At 36.9% G+C, this 23854-nt stretch overlaps 2 protein-coding genes across 2 annotated transcripts; both read right to left on the bottom strand.

Annotated features, from left to right (window-relative positions):
- Positions 1-6848: 6848 nt before the first annotated feature.
- On the bottom strand, positions 6849-9066 carry LOC126814402 (E3 ubiquitin-protein ligase TRIM56-like). Its single transcript, XM_050539500.2, has one exon. It carries the CDS (start codon positions 8834-8836, stop codon positions 7325-7327), a length of 1512 nt encoding a protein of 503 aa, XP_050395457.1. The 5' UTR covers positions 8837-9066; the 3' UTR covers positions 6849-7324.
- Positions 9067-10905: 1839 nt separating this feature from the next.
- Positions 10906-14347, bottom strand: LOC126814414 (E3 ubiquitin-protein ligase TRIM56-like). The gene has a single exon (XM_050539519.2). The coding sequence runs from the start codon at positions 13772-13774 to the stop codon at positions 13178-13180; it is 597 nt and encodes a 198-aa protein (XP_050395476.1). The 5' UTR covers positions 13775-14347; the 3' UTR covers positions 10906-13177.
- Positions 14348-23854: the final 9507 nt, after the last annotated feature.

Below are 23854 nucleotides of genomic sequence, written 5' to 3'. Positions count from 1 at the left end.
CGACATAAACCTCCCTCGAGATATCTGCACAACCATTAATACATTAACGACTTGCTACAATCCATGTTATCAATAATTACATCGGTTAATATAAACTCCAACACTACTTATAGAGATACTAGCCCATACGGTCCCCAGAGTCCATTGACTTACGGTAACCTGTTTTCCAATGTTTTCTAACATTCAAAGACGAAGCAGATATTTTCAGTATTTTTTTGAGTAAATGACATTTGACATAAAGTGTAAGTGATTTCGAGACTCGCATGGACGTAGGGGTCTTTAGCAGTGGGGATAAATCGGAGGACCTGCATAAACCCACGATATTTGGCAGGCGACCCCCCCTTCTCACGTACAAGTGTAAGATCGAAACCGTACCATTTGACACGACGACAAACCAAAGCGCACCCATAGACCACTAGACCGACCAACCCCAATCAACTATTTTAAACCAACGATGAAAATTTAAAACACATACGTAAATCCCAGATACATCCTCAACTGATGTCGCTTACATTGGTTATAAAACAAATGGATACATATGGGCTTTAATGACCTTCTGTTCTGGTCCGACTTGGCTAATGAAGACGGGCATATGATTGTCTCCTACAGTGTGCATGAGATAAATTTTGTCCGGACAGTGGCTCAACAACTTACTCTTATATCAAATTCGAAATGACAAAGAGTTATTTTATGTGCACGCCGAAGTGTAAACGGGACCTCGGTTTTTCGTCCCATCAGAGCTATCATACGTTGTCCCTTACCACACATTCCGTACTGGACCACTCACAAGCGTGAACCATGTCGGAGAGGTCCGATGAACTTTCTTGGCCACCACAAACGGGGGGGGGGGCAGTGTCAACATCTGTTATTATGACACCATGCCACAAGTTCGTGTCACACAGTGTGACTATAATTAATGTCATAATAAACACAATACAACTGGTTTATTATGAATATGGCGCGGCGTGTATTCTATTATCGCTAAAAATGCTATGAGAACACCTGTCAAAACGTCGCGCCATATGCATTCTAGCCAGTAATTATATTCCATATAAATGGTCTCTGTGCTCTAAATGTGACTAATAATAATGATAATAAACAATCGAACCAGTTGCCGCACTACCAAACCGTAAGGTAGCTAACCCCAATCCATCTTAATGTTTAGTAGGTAATCCTTCGATAGTGTAAGAAGGCTTAATGAAACTAAAACATTCTAATCTTAATAAAGACATTTCGGGCGAAAGAGAACCACATAATACCATCACTGGTATGGACTACAATTATTATTTAGTGCTTTAGTACTGAGCGACGATTCGACAATATGCTTCTCTAGTAACAAGCAGTTATTGTAGTCCATAAAATTGCACCTATGTACCCAAGTTCAATTACTAAATGCCATTGAAACAATTTAATATAATATCAGTACACCATTTAATGACATAATACAATATTTTGTTGAAATAAAATCACGTAGAAATTAACCATATTTTGATAAAAAAAAAGAAATATATATACAGATATTTTGCCAAAATGATTTTAATATAATTAAATCGTGTAAGTTAATTTTACGATCACACCCCACCACGATAAGTAGACGGATTTCACTATTTCTGACAGAAGGTATGCTAGCTTCCGGTATGATATGATGTAAATTGGCGCTATTAACATTGATGCAATAACAAATCATATTATGTCACATTTACGATGGTACCGATTCATCATCATCGCTGAAATAATTTGACAGCGTGAATTTTACTAATTTGTTAACATCTTCGTCATCTGCGTATTGCGTGAAATCTTCTACGTTGTGCCATCTGAATTGAATATAAATTCGTCTTCGGATAGGAGTCTGTCCTCGTCATATGGATAGGGTATAAAATCGTCATCCACAATACATCTAGGCGGACAATATGATGGCAATATGTTCTCATCAAGTAAACACGGTGTAAATTCATCATTTGTTGGCAATATATCCTCATTATATGAATACGGTATTAAACCATCTGTGTAGAATTCATCTTCATCACCATCATCAAATGTGGCCCCTACTTTGGTAACTTTAACAGTTGCTTTTATTCGGAAGTTGTAATTTTGGTCTAAGAAACCATACCGTGCATCCGTAAGCGTCTTCCAATCTAAATACGATGGAACATCCCAATTGGGCGTTTGTTGGTTGAACGTCCGGTTAGTATTAAAAGTTATGGACTGACCATCAGTATTATTTATCAGTGTGCACATAACCTGTACAGAACAGTTTGTGTCGTGTGTCATTCTCCAGTACAAACCAACTCCTAAAGTTGAATTATCATCTTTCTTTTGTTTTCTAACCCATAAATACCACCCATGTCCGTTGATATGGTAAACAGTACCGTAAACCCCTTTACCTTTCTGGGGCCTGTTTCACGAAATTTTAACTAAGATAAAATCCAAATTTTAGTAATTTGATTGCATAATATTAGATTGATTTCAGTGCTTAGCCAATCAAAATTGATTCTTGTGTATTGTATGTCTAGTACACTCATTCATTAAACGTTATCAGTAGGTACGGTATATGAGGGAACTTTTCAATTCCACATAACTAGAATACCATGTGTCCGAATTCCACAATTCTTGTATGGGGTAGAGTATGCGTTACATTTCTAAAATATAAAATACCATTTTGCATTTAAGGAGTTGACAATTCGCAAGTGATCATTTCAGGCATCCACGAATCTACGTTACGGATCAACCATATCAAAAGTTTATTTCCAAATCTATAAATCTATTTATTTGGAATCTATTTAACCTCTATCACAAATGTAGACTCTATAACTCGAGGTCACGAATCAACCATTTCAAAGATTTTTATTTTTTAATATTGTATATGGTATTCAGTCCAGGGGAGGATTGGGGCCGGGAACCAGCCCGGGCTCCCGTGTCGGAGCGGCCCCTTTTACTGACCGCGGAGCCCGGACGGGGGGGGGGGGGGCTCTCCCACGGGACAATTTTGAAAAATGCGATTGAGTGGCATATCTGATTATAATCTTTGTCAAACCCCGGCCTGCAAGTAATTTATAACCATCAACCTATGCAATTATGATATCGTCATATTATTAATTAACGTATTATCATAGTGTCGTCAAGAGTCAAGTCAAGAGAATTTAACTGGTTAAAAAATGGGACAAGTTGAGAAAATTTTGACCAATCACTCTTTTTTCAAAATACGTGTATTTTACACCCGGAATATCCAACTTTCTCAAACAGCTCTTTTCTTGTTCATCTTGAACTCGCGGAATTCTGTTGATTACCTGAACAATAGATTTATCGTTTAAAACATCTGCTGAAGATTTTACACTGGCGTTTAAATCACCAATTGATGTTTTCATTTCTCCAAGAATCTGCAGCAGCTTTCCGGTTTCTTCAACACGGGATTTCCCAATCTGACATTTGACCTCCTCTCCAAGTTCTTTAATTTCACAACAGATTTGTTCAACTTGTTTATCAACAGTTTCGCAAGAGGTTTTAGCTGAGTTGTTAATATCTGCTATAACTTTTTCTATAGATTCGCAATATTTTTCAAATTCATTTATTCGACCCCCTAAAACGTCTTTTAAACTTCTCAATTTTTCTCTGAATTTATCTACGTTGTCCCTATCCTGCAAGTCAATGAATTTGTGGGAAATATGGCTAGTCACAAAACAATCAGAGCAAACAGCTATTGAACAATCTTTACAATAACATCTGGCTTCTCTTCCTTGGTGATTTAGACAAACGTCCTTAGACTGTTGATCTGAGCATGGATTCACAATAACATCATCCATATTTACAACTACATGATCTCGACATCCTTTAAAAGAATCATGTGTTTCTTTGCAAGAACTGCACAAATGTTTTTGACAGTCCTGACACCTAAATTTAGAATTTACACAAGTTTTACATACATCACATGGTGGAATTTCATTTATACGTATTAATATCTCTCCTATACCAGAAGTAGCAGGGAATTCACCTATACCACCTTCGGGTACCTTCACATATTGACGGCACAATGGACATGGAAACCGATTGCATGTCGAGACCCTGTTGATATAATCTTCTAGACATGCCAAGCAGAAGGAATGTTGACAGTCGATTAGTTTCGGTTGTTTAAATTCGTTTAAACAAATACTACATATCATTTTATCTATTCTTTCTGCCATTTTGATACGATATATTTCACTGTAACCCCCCAATACGATTTTATACAATATAATTCACTATATTCCCCTGGTACAGTACTCAGTAATGCAGAGAAAAGCACAATGTTCAGTGCACTACATACATGTATATAGTTCAACGTTATTCCTAAAGTACAGTGTATTGTCACATGTAATAATCCAAGTAGTTTACTGATATTCACACAGCGGAATAGTGAATACCATTCACTATACAATCAACAACCGTGTATATATTTACTTATACGTTGCCCTTTATGCCTTAAGTTATAAAACATACTTTTAAGAAAGCATTTATATGAACGAAACGCCAATATTGTTGGTAATTCTTATGTGCAAGAAAAATAAACTAGGTTATCCAGGCTGTAGCTAAGTAGGCTACTATTATTGTATTACCTAACGATAATGCATTATAGTGTTATGCAAAGCAAAACCTATTTAGCGCATTATCATATAGTAAACGACCATTTAGATTAGATTATTAAACGACCATCTGGATTAGCGTATTTTCATACATTAAAACACATTTTCTAAACTACTGGGCTTAACGTTTGCCATGACATAATTAATTGCGCTAAATTATAATTGAAGCGCCCGGTACGCTAAATTGGTTAACAGGATACCGTTTAAATCTGAAATAGACGGAGCTTTGCATAATCCACTACATAATCATTTTTATTAAACAAAGGGCTCGAGCCGTTGTAACTACTGACACTGTATGGACAAATGGCCACACGAGAACAAACTTTGAGAGATTTGTTTTGGGGACTGTTCTATCCCTGACTCCGTTAATACCATTACCTCGTACTATGACAAAGGATTTATTAGGGGTCTCCTCCGAGACATTTTGCATAGTGTCAATTGTGATTTGTAGCGTATATTTATCTCACAAAGTTAACAGGCTAGTATTATCTCAGTTTAAACCAAAAGAATTGAAATAGTGAATGTCTCATTTTTATTGTATAGAATGCTTGTTACCACCCTTCTCCAACCTTCCCCAGCAATTTAAAGGGGTGTGTTGTGAATTTAGAACAAGTTAGAAGCATATTATAGGAAGTGTATTGAGAGCTAATTTATCAAATTGTGACGAGTAAGATGGATGACAGAGTAGTTAAAGACAGGAACTACCTCGCTCTCGCTGATTTTGTCCGCAAAAAATCTATTTCTGAACTCTTTGTTAATGGGGGGTGGGGCGAACGGCCGAATGGTTATCATGTGCGCGTTGTATCATAAGGTCTTTCATTGGGTCAACTAGCGTGGTTTCGATTCCCGGGTTGTACGTGACAAGGAGTAGGGTTTTCTCCGGTTTTCTGTTAATATCAACATGGTACGTTCTTGCACAGTTCCCTGTGTATCCTCTATACCACATGACATTGGCGTGAACACGATTTCCAACACGAGAGTGGGATTCTAATTTTAAATTTTTCAAAATGTATTTTTGGGCTTCTGATATCCAATATTGAAGACCAGGGTTAAAATTTTAAAATTGGCACACAAATCGAGCACCAGTTGTATGAAGCGACTCGATGTATGAGTGACCGGAGATCAAAGATTGTCATTCAATTCTGACTCTTCTTGCATTTTACCCGTAACCTCGAGTGAAAGTTATGAGTACTGATATTTGTGTATTTTATGCCTGGTCTTCATAATTTTATGCTCATGAATGGAATTTTAGCATTCCGGGTGACTAGAATCCCCAGTTTCTGAATTCCACAATTAACGTTTTCAGTGGGTACTGAAATGAAATTTTAGCATTCTGGGGATGATTAGAATGCCTTAATTCTGAATTCAACAACGAATTTAAAGTCGCGCTTAATGTCTTGAACGAGACATGGTGTGCTTAATATAACACTTCTCATTTTCAGGAGTTGACATAATTAACCCATTTTTGTTAAGTACATCTGTATATTTTGTTGCACTGGTTTATATTTTTCGAATACCACTTGATTATTTTGTGCAATTCTGACCATACATATATAAAATTCGCCCCTAATCTGTGGCGTGGCGGGGTGGGGGGTCCACGGCAACAGCCCCCCTCCCCCGCCTCAGACTTTGCCTACGGCGCTCGATTCTATTCTGTCATCTTTATTCCACTCCGCTGTGGTCTTATACTATATCATCTCTATCATATTCCCAGTTATAGTGAACCGCCAAGTTAGCAGTACCACTGCGTCGAGCGACAGATTGTACGAATGTTCTGTCAACTGTCACAAAACGGGCAGAATTTTCAGGCATATGTCTCGCGATTCTGTCCCATTTCTGTCCTCTAGTTAACAAGAATTTGCTCTGAGCAATGACATCAAATGCCAGGATATTAAACTCAAATTTTCAAAATATTCTCGGGGGTGTATGTGGTGTGGGGCATATCCCTCTCCAGGTTTTTCGCTATATTTACTTGCATAAAAGTGTCTAACTATATAGACGATGCGATCTATGTTGATATTTATTGTGAAGGGGGGGGGGGGATGGCGCCCTAGATTTGGAACCGCCCCCTCCTTTTCGTAGCTTTTAGATCCGCTATTGTTCCAATCATCCATGAATCGAGGTAGGGGTCGATCATAAAAAATATATTTATTTCAAAATTATATATATAATTTAATCAATATATACATATTTAATCAATATAACCACACAAGTAAAATCTATGAATCGAGTTTATGGATCAACCTAATGTTCAGTATTTTAAAAATTTTATATGGTATCTCTTCTGTCACATATGTAAAATTTATGGGCGCTGGTATTGTCGTACATGCAAGTACGACGGGCCAGGCTTTTAATTCGCTTATATAGGTTTATATTTCTATCAGCAGAAATACGTCCCTATTCATTTAAACAACCTTAATTTACTCCGCTATTTAGAGGATAATTACTCTAGTGGTAGTAATAAACCTACATGTAACTGATCGAAATGTGCAACCGTAAAAAAGACATTGTCAGTTGAAAATATTCAATATAACATCGTTACAATATTTAATGATGTAATAGAACATAAAACGACCCAAAAGCAGGATTAGCAGACATTTCTTGCTATTTCCGACGCAGTTATGCTATCTTCTGATACAATATTACATAATTTTGTGCTCTTTGGCATTTGGGAAATGTTTTCAGAAAAGATACCAAAAACATGTATACTAGTCATCATCATCATAAGTATCATCATCATCGTCGTCTTCATCATCGTCATCATCATCATCATCATCATCACCTAATTTGGTTACCCTAATAGTTGTTTTAATTATGAAGTTGTTATTTTGGTCCAGGTAACCATTTTGTTCATCTATCAGCTGGTTCCAGTCTATAAACGAATCCCATCCCCAACCAAACATTGCTTTCGCTCTATAAGTATGCTTCATATTACGCATTACTGTCTTAGCACTAGTTATATTCACCAATGTGAACTTACATTGTGCAGAACAGCTTTTGTTGTATGTTTTTTGCCAGTGCAAATAAACTCCTAAAGTTGAATTATATTCCTCGCTTTCTTTTTGTACACCTAAATACCACGGCTGTCCACTGGTGAGGTAATCAGTACCATAAACAACTTCCATGTCTAAGTCTTCCAAATCAGCCAAGTTAAAAGTACTCGTAAAGCTCGTTTCCTCTTGAATCTCTATAGTTCCTAGTTGTTTTAATATAATGGTTTTATCAATCACCCCTTTCTCAAAATACGTGTATTTTACACCCGGCATATCCAACTTTCTCAAATAGCTCTTTTCTTTTTCATCTTGAACTTGCGGAATTCTGTTGATTACCTGAAGAATTGATTTATCGTTTAAAACATCTGCTGAAGATTTTACACTGGTGTTTAAATCACCAACTGATGTTTTCATTTCTCCAAGAATCTGCAACAGCATTCCGGTTTCTTCAGCACGGGATTTCTCAATCTGACTTTTGACCTCCTCACCAAGTTCTTTAATTTCGCTACAGATTTGTTCAACTTGTTTATCAACAGTTTCGCAAGATGTTTTAGCTGAGTTGTTAATATCTGCTATAACCTTTTCTATAGATTCGCAATATTTTTCAAATTCACTTATTCGGCCCCCTAAAACGTCTTTTAAACTTCTCAATTCTTCTCTGAATTTATCTACATTGTCCCTATCCTGTAAGTCAATGAATTTGTGGGAAATATGGCTAGTCACAAAACAATCAGAGCAAACAGCTATTGAACAATCTTTACAATAACATCTGGCTTCTCTTCCTTGGTGATTTGGACAAACATCCTTAGAATGTGGATCTGAACATGGATTCACAGTAACATCATCCACATTTACAGCTACATGATCTAGACAACCTTTAAAAGAATCGTGTGTTTCTTTACAAGAACTACACAAATGTTGTTGACAGTCCTGGCACCTAACCTTAGCATTAACACCAGTTGTACATACATCACATGGAGGGATTTGATTTATACAAATTAACATGTCTCCTATATCTGAATTAGCAGGGAATTCACCTACACCACCTTCAGGTACCTTCACATATTGACGGCACAATGGACAAGAGAACCGATTGTTAGTCGAGGTCTTGCTGATATAATCTTCTAGACATGCCAAACAGAAGGAATGTTGACAGTCGATTAATTTCGGTTGTTTAAAATCGTTTAAACAAATACTGCAGATTATTTTGTCTATTCTTTCTGACATTTTGATACAATATACCTCACTGTAACCCCCAATACGATTTTTGACAATATAGGCCACTATTCTTCCCCTGGTACAGTACTCTGTAATGCAGAGAATATCAGAGTGTTCAGTGCATTACATTCATGTATATAGTTATTCCTTGTGTACAGTATCCAATTTTCCCAGTAGTTTTCTGTTATTTCCACTTTTAAACACTATACAATGCACACTTGATCAACTGAGTACATATGTGGCCCTTTATGCCATAAATTTTAATACATACTTCTGAGAAATCATTTATATAAATGACACGCCCTTATTCTCGGTAATGCTTAAGTTCAAGGAAGATATACTAGGTTATCCAGGCTGTCGTTAAGTAGTTAATCATTTATATAAATGAAACGCCCTTATTCTCGGTAATGCTTAAGTTCAAGGAAAATATACTAGGTTATCCAGGCTGTCGTTAAATAGTTAAGAGGGCTACTATTACTGTATTGAATTACGGTAATGCATTATTGTGTTATGCAAATAAATCACAAGATAACCTATTTAGCGCATTATCATAATATTGTAAACGAATATTTAGGTTATTATCATATAGTAAACGACCATCTAGATTAGGTCATTGTCTTATATTAAGCGACTATCTAGATTGGATTCAGTAGCGGATCTAGAATCTGTAAATATTGGGCGTGCGGGGTGGCGAGGCGGTCCAAACGTATGGCGCCATCCGCAATCTCACCCTACAATGAATGTCAACAAAATACTAGCTATAACACTGCCCGGGCGCCCCGGTTAAACATAGATTGTATTGCTTATATAAAGTACAAGGCCACAGATCAGGAGTAGAAGAATGATGATACAATGGAATCGAGCGCTGTAGGCGCGAAAAAAATTCAGACAACTACGTATAATATTTATGTAACTCAGGGGGTGCTTACCTGCCCTGATTATGTAACTGTGTATCTGAGTCTTCAGGTAATATGTAATTTAGGACTAGGGGTACTGACTTGGCTTCGGGGGGGGGGGGGTCTCTAAATCTGCGTCTGATTAGATTATTATCATATATTAAACAACACTGGTTGGGCCAATGGCCCCACAAGAACAAAATTCATTGTTAAAGACCACTACGCACAAGCAAATGATTGAAATAAAATTGAACCATGTTAGTCCTGATATGACCTTATTTGTGTTGATTTTACCATGGATCTTTTTGTTTGAAAGTGGAAATATCCCTTTAAAATGTCTGCGATTCTTGTACACTTGGCTTAATTGATCAATTTAAAGTGGATGTGATGTGAATTTAGAAACAGGTTGAGTTGTAGGTGTATTGAGAGCTAATTTATCAGCTTGTTAAGATGAATGACAGAGTTAAAGACAGGAACTATCATGTTGATTTTATCCGCTGAATCTATTTCTGAACTCATCATTAGTCTTTGTTAATGGCAACATCGTACGTTTTTTGCACAATTTCTGTAAGCTCTTAAATCATCGCCGTGTATCCCCTATGTCATGATTCCCAATACAGAGAGTAGGCTTCAAAGTTTTACATTTCTTAAATATACATTTTCTAGGGTATTGTGGTTCATTTTATTGAAGTTCCTATATAAATACCCGCCTTACCCAAACCCCATAGCATTGATTAAGTCAATTATTGTCCATCTTTGGTAAAAACTATTTTATGAGTGATCCGCATTGTCGTGAACTAGTCTCTATCGATAGGTATCATTTAAAGGAGGCAATTCTATAACTCAAAAAAACACGACATATTGGTCAGTTTAAATCAACATTAATGTTGTTATCTTACCGTCAAAAGCTTGGCTTCTGGTATCCAATATTTAAGACAAAATGAAAAATTGGCACAAGAATCATGTGCCAGAATGCTTTCAAGCGCTAGTTGAGTGAAGCGATTCGATGAACGAGAATACTACGGGTGTAGGCTGGAATAACAAGACGCCAAAGTCTGACATTCAATTCTTCTTGTATGTCTCCGAACATAACTAATTAGAAATTACAGTAAAAACAAAAACGGTTGAATGTAAATCAATTTTATATACATTCATATTACATTATTATATACATAGTTGCTACCCATTTGAGTCCATTTCTAGGTGCCAAATAATAGCAATTTAGCTCCTTTAAAATCATGATTTCGTGTTACAGGGAACCTAACATTACCCGTAACCTCGATTCATAGATTCCGGATGTGAAGCAAATGTAGGAATTTAGCTGTTGTTATTAACTGAATTACATGTATTACCTCTTTAAAAAAAATCAAATGAAATGGGGTTTAACGTCTTACTGTTCTGCTCCTAAACTTGGCTAATGAAGACGGGCATACGTCATACAGTGTGCCATGAGAAACATTTTGCCCGGGTAGGGGCCTACTCTTATATCGAAATTTTGCAACTGTCAAGGGATCTTTAACTTGCACGCCAATGTGTACGGGACCTCGGTTTTTCGTCCCATCCGAACCACTAGACAGCTATTCTTGTCAGGTCCTCCGTCCTTAGGATTAGAGGTCAGTGCATCACATAGTTTGTGCCAAAATATGAATTATTCCAATAAAAATAAATCAAAACCATAAATTGTCAAAAATTAAAATACTGCAATACGACGAACACGACTACGATTTGCTATTTACAGAAACGCTGTTGTAAATAGGGTAGCATTCCCAGAGTGGAAGTTACGATTCCTGATATTTGTGTATTTTATGCCTGTTGTTTTTTTTTTTAATAATTTTATACTCATTAATTAAAGGGATAACGTTTACAGTGAGAACTGTACATGAATTAAATTTCCGCATCTCACAACTAACGTTTTCAGTGGGTACTGTATGTGATGGAAATTTTAGCATTCTGGATGACTAGAATACCCGAGTTCTGAATTCAACGACTGGCTTAAAGTTGTGTTGAATGTGCTTAATATTTTTAAAACGCAAAATACGATTTTTCATTTTTTTATGTTCTTGTACCTGTTTATATTTTTTCGAATGCAAGGGAAATTACCATTTGTATATTTTGCGCAAATTTGACTATACATACCGGTATATAAAATTCGCTCCTAAACAGTGGCGAGAGGGGGGGGGGGCTCCCCAGCCTCTGCCCACCAGAAATACGTCCCTATCCTTTTAAACAATCCTAATTTACTCAGCTAATTAGATAATAAAATTGAACCATGTGTTAGTCCCGAAATGACCTAGTTTGTGTCGCGTGGACGTTAAACCCTATTTCTCTCTATCTCTTTCTATTTTCGACGCAGTTATGCTAGATTCTGATATAAATTTCTGCTGTTTGGTATTTTGGAAATGTTTTCAAAAAAGATACCAAATCTATTGTTATCCAGCATTTACAGCGACTGTGCGAGTCAACTCACTTTAGTTTGGTAATACCAGTGTAGTGCGGGTGTAATTTGTTTGGTTTAGGTCTAGTGTTATTCAAATGTGAGTCGTCTGTTGATAGTGCCCAACCTAGTCATCATCATCAGTATCGTCGTCATCATTATTTTTATCTACTCTTGTAACTCTAACAGTTACTTTAATTCTGAAGTTGTTATTTTGGTCCAAGTAACCATTTTGTTCATCTTTAAGCATCTCCCAGTCTATAAACGATGTGAATCCCCAACCTGGTAATCCTGTTGGTGCGTAAGTATGGTTAGTATTACGCATTACTGCTTTGGAACTATTTGTATTCATCAACGTCAGCTTAAATTGTGCAGTGCAGTTTGTGTTGTGTGTCTTTCTCCAGTACAAACAAACTCCTAAAGTTGAATTTTTCAACTTGCTTACTTTTTTTTCTACACCTAAATACCACCCCTGTCCCGTGATGTGGTAATCCGTACCGTAAATACATCTCCTTTTATTGTGTTCCAAATCAGCCAAGTTAAAACTACTCGTAAAAGTTGACTCCTCTTGAATCTCTACAGTTCCTAGATGTTTTAATAAAATGGTTTCATCGATCACCCCTTCTTCAAAACACGTGTATTTTACATCAGGCATAACCAGCTTTTTCGGTTGGGTTTCTTCCTTTTCTTCTTCAACTGTCTGTATTCTGTTTAAAACTTGGACAATAGATTTATCGTCTAAAACATCTACTGAATATTTGACACTGGCTTTTAATTCATCAATTAATATTTTTATTTCGCCAAGATGTTTCGTCAGCTTTTGGGTTTCGTCAGTACGGGATGTTTCAATCTGAACTTGAATTCTTCACCAAATTCTGTAGCTACGGAACAAATTCTGTCAACTTGTTTATCGACAGCTTCGCAGGACGTTTTAGCTGAATTGTTAATATCTGCTATAACTTCTTCCACAGATTCGCAGTATTTTTCAAATTCACTGATGTGATCCCCTAACTCTTCTTTTTAACTTTTGAGTTCCCTTCGAGTTTGAGCGTCGATTTCATCGCTATGCAAATCAACGAATATATGTGAACTGTGGCTGGTCACAAAACAATCAGAACAGACAGCTAATGAGCAACCTTTACAATAACATCTGACTTCTTTCTCGTAGTGATTTGGACAAACATCTTTAAAATGTAGATCTGATTCGTCGGAGCTGGGATCTATAATAGCATCATCCATATTAACGAGCACGTGATCTTGGCACCCTCTTAAAGAATCATGTATTGTTTTACAAGAATTACTCAAATGTTGTTGACAATCCTGACACCTGCACTCAGAAATGACACCAGTTTTACATACATCACACGGTGGAATTTCCATTTTACAAACTGGCCTCTCTGCTATATCTAAATTAGCGGGGAATTCACCCACGCCACCCCCAGGAACGGAGACATAATGACAACATAATGGACAGGGAAAGCAATTGTCTGTAGACACCTTGTTAACATAATCTTCTAGACACGTCAAACAGAAGGCATGTTGACAGTCGATTAATTTTGGTTGTTTAAATTCGTTTAAACAGATACTACAGATTAGTTTGTCTGTACTTTCAGCCATTTTGATACGAGATAGTTTATAGCGTACGGACACCAGTCTTTATTTCAGTGGTATTCTTCTATGACATGGAAGCATAAAATACAGGTCACTGCTACATACAGTATTTAATGGTTAATTATAATTCCACTCTTTCAATATGATTGATTTGATTCATTATAATTCACTACTACATGGATTTCTAAAGTACTGTAATTCAACAGATCACTACAATATAACTAGTACAGAGTGAGTTTAATGTATTCGCCACAGCAATGTTCACTATTATTTCCGAGTATAATGTATAATTCACATATACTATTCAAAAAAAGTAGGGGATATTTGATTTTTAAGTGTTATTAAAGTCACCTAATGAAACTGACGAAGAAACAAATGACAAAATGAAATGAAGTTCACATTCATCGATTTATTCCAAATGATCGTTAGACTAAGTAAGGCACAGACTGACCATTATAAGGGTAAAATGATACCCGGGGTCAAACAGCAAAGTTACCACAGCATCACAACCAAGTCAGTAACGGGTAAATCCTCCTCTGTTTGCCAAACAAGCATTGATCCGACGTGGCATACTCCTAATGAGACGTCTAAGGTCATTTTGGTCCAGATTGTCCCATTCCTGTTGCAACGCAGCAGCAAGTTCTTGGACATTGGCAGGACGTTGTTGGCGTTGACGTAACCTCTGTCCAAGCATGTCCCAGACATGCTCGATGGGGGAGAGGTCGGGACTCAGTGCTGGCCAAGGTAATGTGGTGATGTTCTGTTGTTGGAGGTAACCTGTAACGATCCTGGCCCTGTGACATCTTGCGTTGTCATCCTGGAAGATGAAACGGCGGCCATGACGTCGTGCGAACGGCACAACATGGACTGCCAAGATGTTGTCCCGGTAGTACTGGCCTGTAAAACGCCCTGCAACAACATGTAAAGCCGTTCTTCCAGCAACAGTGATGCCTCCCCACACCATAACAGAACCACCCCCAGATCGATCATGTCTGATGACGTTAACGTCTTGGAAGCGCTCGTTTCGACGACGCCACACCCTCCTACGTCTGTCCAAAAAATCAACAGTGAACCTTGACTCATCTGAAAACATCACATTGCTCCAGCGTCGATTATCCCAGTGTTGACGATCCCTACACCAACGACGTCTTGCCTGAATGTGATGATCTCTCAAACAAGGGATCACGCGAGGACGTCGGGCGCGAAGGTGACGCCTATGCAGTCGATTCCGAATCGTCTGGCCACTCACTCTCACACCAGTGTCTGAAGACGAGCGCTGATCTGATTTGCTGTGATGACACGATTTCTCAAGGCCAAGGTACGGATAAATCGATCCTGGGCTTGAGTTGTCGCCCTTGGTCGACCTGAGCGTGGTCTGTCCTGTACAGATTGTGTATCACGGTATCTGGACCATAGCCTGCTTATGACAGACTGAGAAACATTCATCGTCCGCGCCACAACCGCCTGTGTTGTGCCGATCTGTAGCATGCCAAGGGCACGTAACCTTTCATTTTGGGTAAGCCGACGCATATCAAAATTTGTTTTCTGGTCACTAAAACAATTAAACTGATGTTTCCACCCTGGAATTCAATGCCACAATGACTGTAACATTCAAAGTCAGAGTCGTGCAAATCTTGGGTTGGACCCCCATGATGATCCCAAGCATCACCTGCATTCCATGCGGTAGCTATTGGTGCGTTTGGGCGTCACATGTAACTGGAAATGTTTCTTCTGTTAGGTTCTATAGTGGCTTTTTTCGTAGTCATTTGCATATTTTAGTATTATGCCCCCAAAATCAAATATCCCCTACTTTTTTTGAATAGTATAGTAGACGAATATAGCTCACTATACGACCAGGATATACAACATATGCATAATTCACGATATAACATTTTACATCAACATTTTGACCCCTTTAATCCAGCGTCTTTAACGCAGGAATGTATACCTCCACGTAGCCTTTTAAGCGTTAACATCTCCATTGTGTGTGTCTATTTTAAGTTTGACCAGGTAATTCTTAGAAATCCTTTGTATAAAATGAAACGCGCATATGCCCAAGTCAGCTATTGTTGCGTTCAAGGTCGATAGACTAGGTTATTCAGTCATTTAAGTAGATTTACTATAGTAACGACATATCACGTATGATATATCTCTGTAACTAAAAGGCATACATCATTTCTCGACATTACCCGAGGTAAGAATACTGGGGTCGGCCTGGAATTTTCATGTCAGGGGTAGCTTCTGCGGGTCCCATGAGAACAGCGATGTCCGATCATTCGGTGAAACGATATATCGCGGTACATTTAGCGTGCATATAAAATAATACCCCTAGACGGCTCAAATTTCAGTAGGCGCAACATCACCGTCGGGTCAAAATCCACTTTTCACGCAGTGTATAAAATATAATCGTAAATTAATTTCAAAATAACTGAATTATTGTGTTGACAAGAAACACTTTAAACTTCGCCCAGTCATTTGATATCCGGTGATATTTAATATTTGTCATGCTCTGGTGCTTTAAAGCATAACTAACACGAATAATCTTAATCAATCAGTGTTTTTGGACTTGGTTATTCGATATTAAAATAAAATGAAACAGTGAAAACGTGATGTCTTTTTGTAGTTCTAATAACTATACACCTGATTCTGCTGCAAGGATTCTTTCTGTTCGACTTTACGTGCGCTACCACGTAATATCACACACACGGCTAAAATCATCGTCCTGTATTTCATTTAAGCTGCAATTGGGAGCTCGCCGTGTGATTAATATTTTCCTTTGTAAACCTGTTCCTCTGTAGTTTGACACAAAGTATAATTTTTATGTAGCATTTCGAAGAGGACACTCCCATTCTTATTAAGCAAATAGGAGTATCTGCGTCGATACGTTCCATAGTAATAAATGCGTTAATTTTTATATCCATAAACATTGTTCCCGTGTGTCAACATGTCCAATTACTCAATGCCTCCGTAGTTTGATTTTAACAAAATTTATTCATAAAAAATGAAATGTAAGTAAAATAAGACGCGTGTAAGCATCATATGAAATACATTAATCATACCGAATAAGGATATCCCTAATAAAACAAAGTAATAATGAAAATATATGTTAACTATTTAGAAATTATTTAAAAAAGCATTATGCAGAAGCATTATAAAGATCGTTCATTATCTTAGCAACGGTACTTGACATTCCTGGGGGGGGGGGGCGAATGGTTAGCACATGCCCCCCGTATCATAAGGTCTCTCATTGAGTCAACTGAAGTGGGTTCGATTCCCCGTTTGTACATGACAAGGAGGTAGGGTCGCCTGTCCAGCCTCGTGGGTTTTCTCCGGGCCCTCCGGTTTCCCCCCACTGCTAAAGACCTCTACGCGCAAAGCGAAATATTGAAATAAAATTGAATCATTTGTTAGTCCCGAAATGATCTTGTTTGTCTCGAGTGGCATTAAACCATCTCTCTCTCTCTCTCTCTCTCCCTCTCTCTCTCTCTCTGGCGAGCCTCGATTGTCCATTCTATCGTTAAATCTGGCGGATGTTTAAATCCATTTCAATCTCGACAATCCGATGGTCTAGAGAGTTGATTATAGGCTTGTCATGTTAATTAATGATAATTCATATAACCAATGAAGCCAAAAGAAAGACCTGCAATAGGGGGATTTAGCTCTTATATAAAGCATCTTTAATATTAACAAATAATATAATTATCCATACACAAATCCAAGAATAGCTGGTCAGGTTTCTAATAACTTTATAGTTAGTATACATCATAACAAATACATTAGTCATTATACAACCCCGTCTTCATTATTCCAGTTCCATCATAATAAATATACATAATATATATTGAATATCAAATGCAATGGGTTTAACGTCTTGATATTCTGCACCAGTCAGGCTAATGGCGTTTGGCTTACGCTATTCAGTTTACTACGAGGGAAATGTTGCTCGAACACGGGTGCTACGACCTACTATTATTTCAAATTCCAACTGACAAGGGAACCTTTACGATCACTACTAATTTGTACACGGGACGACAAGACCTGCTTCTTTGTCAGGCACTACTAACAATGGGAGCTAGGTTGGAATATTCCAAAGGGACAACACTAGGGTCGAACCCTGGAAATATCTAAAGATAAATTAAAGTAATCGATGGAATTAAAAAATATTAATCGATGGAAATTACAAAAAAAATATTTAAAAAAACAACAAAACCATGTCCACAAATTAAAAAAAATAGTAACCAATACTGCGAACACGACTGGGTATAATTTTACATCAACGGAAACGTTATTACAAATGGGTTACTGCAAATATAATCGCCTTCCCAGGGTGAAAGGTACACTTCGTGATTATTGTGTATTGTATGTCTAGACTACCACATGTCAGAATTTCACAAATCGTTTAAAGCAGTGACGCGTGTCGTCTTGTATGAGGTAAGGTATGCTTTACCTTTCTACACAGTTAACCTTTTTCGTTGTAATTTTATTGCACTTGTTTTGTGCAAAATGGACCAAAAATCATAATTGTAATCTATCTGAACAGTTGTAGCACAAATGTAACCATCACGAACCAACCATTTCAAAGATCTTTATTTTAACATCTCATCACTAGTTGTGTTCATCAATGTGAGCTTAAATTGTTGGTACTGGGTTTCTCCAGAACAAATGAACTCCTAAAGTTGAATTATTAAGCTTGTGTACTTTTTTAACACATATATACCACCCCTGTCTGGGGATGTAGTAACCAGTGCCTTGAATATTTCCCCCTATTTGTGTTCCAAATCAGCCAATCTTTACAGCTCCTAGATGTCTTAATAAAAAGGTTTTATTAATTACTCCTTTTTTAAAACGCGTGTATTTCACATCAGGCATATCCAACTTTCTCAAACTGCTTTCTTTTTTTTCTTCTTGAACTCGCGCTATTCTGCTGATAACCTGAGCAATAGATTTATCGCCCAAAACAGCTATAGAGTATTCGACACTGGCTTTTAATTCATCAATTAATACTTTCATTTCTCCACGATGTCGCGCCAGCTTTTGGGTTTCGTCAGCACGGGATGTCTCTATCTGAACTTTGAAATCTTCGCCATATTCTTTAGCTTCGCAACAGATTCGTTCAACTTGTTCGTCGACATCTTTGCAAGACGTTTTAGCTGACTTGTTAATATCTGATATAACGTTTTCTATAGATTGGCAATATTTTTCAAATTCAGTTATTCGATTTCGTAAATTTTCTTTTAAACTTCTCAATTCTTCTCGGGATTGATCTGCAATTCCCTTGTCATACAAGTCAATGAATTTGTGTGAACTATGGCTCGTCACAAAACAATCAGAACAAATAGCCCTTGAGCAATCTGTACAATAACATCTGGCTTCTCTCCCGTGGTGATTTGGACAAACGTCTTGAAACTGGTGATGTGGGTTATCCGGATCGGGATCCACACTGGTACCATCTACATTTATGAATATGAAATCCCAACATCTTTGAAAAAAATTCTTGCATCTGAACGTAAAATTAACCCCAGTTTTACACGCACCACATTTTGGAATTTCTTTTTTGCTAACTAACCTCTCTGCTATATTCAAATTAGGGGGGAATTCACCAACACCACCTACAGGAACGGTAATATGATGAAAACACAATGGACAAGGAAACCGATTGTTGGCCGAGACCTTGTTGATATAATCTTCTAGACACCGTAAACAGAATGTATGTTGACAGTCGATTAATATTGGTTGTTTAAAATCGTCTAAACAGATGCTACAAATTATTTTTTTCGTCATTTCAGCCATTTTCACAGGGTATACTTTAATGTAACTCCCCTTGTGTGAAGCACTAATGTTTACGTCACTGTTTTTCTCCTAGTACATTATGTTAGGCTAAAATATAGGTCGCTGTTATATATTCCACTTGATTCAATATAGTTTACTATTACACGTGTTTCCGATGAACTGTTACCCATAGATCACTAAAATTAACTAGTTCAAAATGGTTTTCATGCAATGGTCCAACGCATTCTCCACTTGATACGGCACTGTTCTATATTATTTCCTATTAGAATTTACTGTTATTCACATAGTTAAAGAATATGGCTCACTATACGATAAGTAGACATGGCCCTAATTAAAGATATAATGTTTTACGTCAACACTTTAACTTCAAGTGTGTCTAAGTCATATAGTCTTTTAAGCGTTAAAATCATCACTGTGTGTGTCTATATTAAGTTTTCCTATGTGATTCTTAGAAATCTTTGTTTAAATTGAAACACCCATATGCTTAGTCAGCTATTGTGTATTTGGGGGTGTAACACAATGGTGGTAGAACAAACAAGTTAATACACAAAAATCATCTCCATTAATTGTATTCTGAGAACCACACAAAGACATAAGTTATTTACAGCAAAATCACAATCACATCTTATTCGAGCGCTTCAACGACACAGCAAGAAAAACAAAAACTCCTGACTCGAGAGTTATCTTTCCTCAACCTCGATTTCGTATTAATAAGGCCATACCACTTTAATAGGCCAACACATAATAAAATGTATGTGAATACATAACACAGCCATGGTTACTTTCAAGGAAAAGAGACTTGATTATACAGACATATTTACGTAGACTTACAATTGTAACTACACATCCTTACTAAAGGTTATTTTGACATAACTTAGGCATTTTAGTATTATGAAAAGCTATATATAAACATATTATAAACATCCAATTTAGTGTATACTTATCCACTAAATAAACATTTAGACAATTTAACAGAACTCTTTTAATATAAATATCTGTATGAAAATAAGAGCAAAATCCGTAATGCCCGGCCTTTGCGTTGGCTACGAATCGCCCCAAAAAGTGGCGAATCGAAATTCGTGGCGATTCGGCAAAAAATCAAAAACGATTGTAGAGAATCTGGATCAGCTACGCAGCAGTTACGAATGCTTTACGAAAGAGTTACGATAAACCCTTGTTAATCGGGTGGAAAATATGCCGAATGGCAAGGTAGGGTTGTACGAAATGAAGCAGTGACAAATAGTTTACGAAAGAGTTACGATAATTCGTTGGTAATCTGGTGAAAAATATGCCGGATGCCAAGTTAGGGTTGTACGAAATGAAAGATTCATCTATACGAATTGAAGCGATTCAGTACGAATGAGTTGCGTATATACCGAATTGCCTACAAACTTACCGAATTCAGTTACGAATACACTGAGGTCTCCACGAATGATGCAGATAAAGCTACAAAAAGTTTACGATATTTGGCACTTTTCATCTAAGAATCGAATAGAAATCGTTTTGACAAACAAAAACTTTCATGGCCGAACTATGAACAATACGAATGTGTAAGAACCAAATAAGAATCACTCTTACGAACTTTATCAACGAATCGGAAAAAAAGTTTGGATTCGCCGCGATTCGTGGCATTCGCAGCCCACGTGAAAACTTGGCATACACCTGATCTACTTAATTTGACATTCATTTATTAAACCCGTATTATGTTAATACTATTTGAGCGGTGGACCTACAATTCGTCAAACAGTCATGTGACATATTAATGATATAGGTACCCTACGTTTTGAATTATTCCACTTTAAATAGTGTACGGGTCTCTTTCTGGGCCAGCTGATAAAAGGGTGCAATTCAAATGGACATTGATGCTAAAAGTAAAATTTGAATAATATAAATTATATTTGCTATCTGGGCATTTATATAGATATAGAAAAAGCGGTCCTTGTGATAATCTGAATTAAATTGAGTTACAATTGAGTTACCTTTCCTCTAGAAATCCCATTGTTATATATTCGGACTAAAGCATATTCAAACTAATTTATCTATCAAACGTTTTAAGTAACAGCTACAAGCTGTAAAAGGGTGGCGGTATTATTAACTTGTATTTGTCGTTGCACGCTGTCCATTTACAATTGGGGATCACGTGGCTAAGTGGGTAAGACGCTAGCTCGCTAGCCTGGAGGTCGGGTGTTCGATCCCTGCATTGACCGATAAAGTTCATTCAGATTTTCCGGCGTGGTTCTCCCTTGTCAGTGATGCAGGACGGAGGGGCTGACAAGGAAAGCTGTCTAGTCGTTCGGATGGGACGAAAAACCGAGGTCCCGTGTACACATTGGCGTGCACGTAAAAGATCCCTTGGCAGTTGGAATTCGATATAAGAGTAGGCCGTAGTGCCGCTGTCCGGGCAAAATTTCCCTCATAGCACACTGTATGGCGTATGCACGTCTTCATTAGCCCAGGTTAGGAGCAGAACAGTAGGACGTTAAACCCCATTTCATTTCATTTCCATTTACAATTAATATCCCCTGTTAACGTCTTTTTTCGCCGTTCAATAGCAGAATGTGTTCTACATGTAAGGCTACCTATGTTCTCACAACCGCTATCCAGTCAATCGAACCAACCCACCGACAGACTGATTAAGATTCTGATAATCATTGAAATGTACTAAAATAAAAGATCTACCAGCTCACAATTTTCCACAAGCGCGCACCCCATCTGGAGTTTTTCAGGAAACACAATATTTTTCTTGTAAGGTTGTGTGCCTCTTCTTTACATGTTTTTCAATACTTTTATTGGAAATGACTCTCCTATAAATATTTTTATAGGAATGCATCTATAAACAACGGGTTAACATTTTCGATTATTTGTATACTTCGATTGGCGTGATAATAAAATCTACTGTTGTGAAGAGATACATTCTTTAGTCTGAACTTTATATGGGTCTCAGATCTTAGCTCTTCGTTTTTCTTTACATCAATCTCAGCAAAAGTAAAACGATGAAGACCCAAGACTTCAGTGATATAATCTGTATGTCAACAGTCTTTTCATCGAACCATGTCCGCAAATCAAGATGCAAAAAAGTGTGTGTGAAATAGCTTTGATTTACGTCAATTGTAAGGGGACGCTCCTGGGGTTCCCACAACGGACGGACGATATAACAAGGTACCTCCGTGTACATTGTGGCGTGGGGGATCACGTGGCTAAGTGGGTAAGACGCTGGCTAAGTGGGATAATTTAAAATATAAATTCAAATCTACTGCAAGGTCATATTCAAAACATGTTAAAAAGAAAGAAAGAGAGATTTATTGGGATATACAAAGAAAATTAAGTAACGAATACGCAAGAATTGAAAGAACAAATAGTAAAGAGCTAGCTAGAATTATAGAATTAGAAAATAAGCTAAAGGAAATAGAAGATCAAATTTGTAAAGGAGCAATATTAAGATCGAAATGTCAGTATGCTCTTGAAAGTGATAAGAATTCCTCTTTCTTTCTTCATCTAGAGAAATATAAACAAAATAATAAATGTATTAAAGAATTGTGTGACGATGATGGTAATATTATTAATGATGCTTGTTCTATTTTACACCGCTGTTCTTCTTTTTATGGTAAACTGTATAGCAAAGATGTTGACAATATAGATGATATTAATAATTTATGCAATAATATAACAAATACTATTTCTATTAGTGATAAGAACTTATGTGATAAACCTATAACTCTTCAAGAATTAACTGTGACACTGAGTGATATGTCTAAAAATAAGAGCCCTGGTTTAGACTCACTCACACCTGAATTTTATCTGAAGTTTTGGAACATACTGGGACCCTTATTTTTAAATGTTGTGAATCATATATATACCAATAATATTATGTCTCGCTCTATGCGAAAGGGTATTTTATCACTCATTTATAAAGATAAAGGTAATAGGACAGATTTAAAGAGTTATAGACCTATCAATTTATTAAATTGTGATTTCAAATTATTATCTAGATGTTTATCCTTAAGATTAAGAAATGTTGTTTATAGTATTATCTCCCTTGAACAGACGTGTCCAGTCCCAGGAAGAAACATTTTAGACAATATATAGCTTCAGTAAGAGATGTCATTAATTATACCGACGATGAGGATATAGACGGGTTTATTTTAAAATTAGATGCTGAAAAGGCCTTTGATAGAGTTTCTCATATGTATTTATTTAATGATTTAAAGTATTTTGGTTTTGGAGAAAAGTTTATTAAATGGATTAAAATTTTATATACTTATATATCGAGCACCGTTAAATGTAATGGCCATCTAT

Source organism: Patella vulgata, chromosome 3 (genome assembly GCF_932274485.2).
Source record: "Patella vulgata chromosome 3, xgPatVulg1.2, whole genome shotgun sequence".
NCBI lineage: Eukaryota > Metazoa > Mollusca > Gastropoda > Patellidae > Patella > Patella vulgata.
This window is presented reverse-complemented; position numbering and strand designations above follow the sequence as displayed.

Bases quoted from the DNA above. Each gene is read 5' to 3' on its own strand.
- LOC126814402 (XM_050539500.2), bottom strand. From the start codon at position 8,836: ATGTCAGAAAGAATAGACAAAATAATCTGCAGTATTTGTTTAAACGAT.
- LOC126814414 (XM_050539519.2), bottom strand. From the start codon at position 13,774: ATGGCTGAAAGTACAGACAAACTAATCTGTAGTATCTGTTTAAACGAA.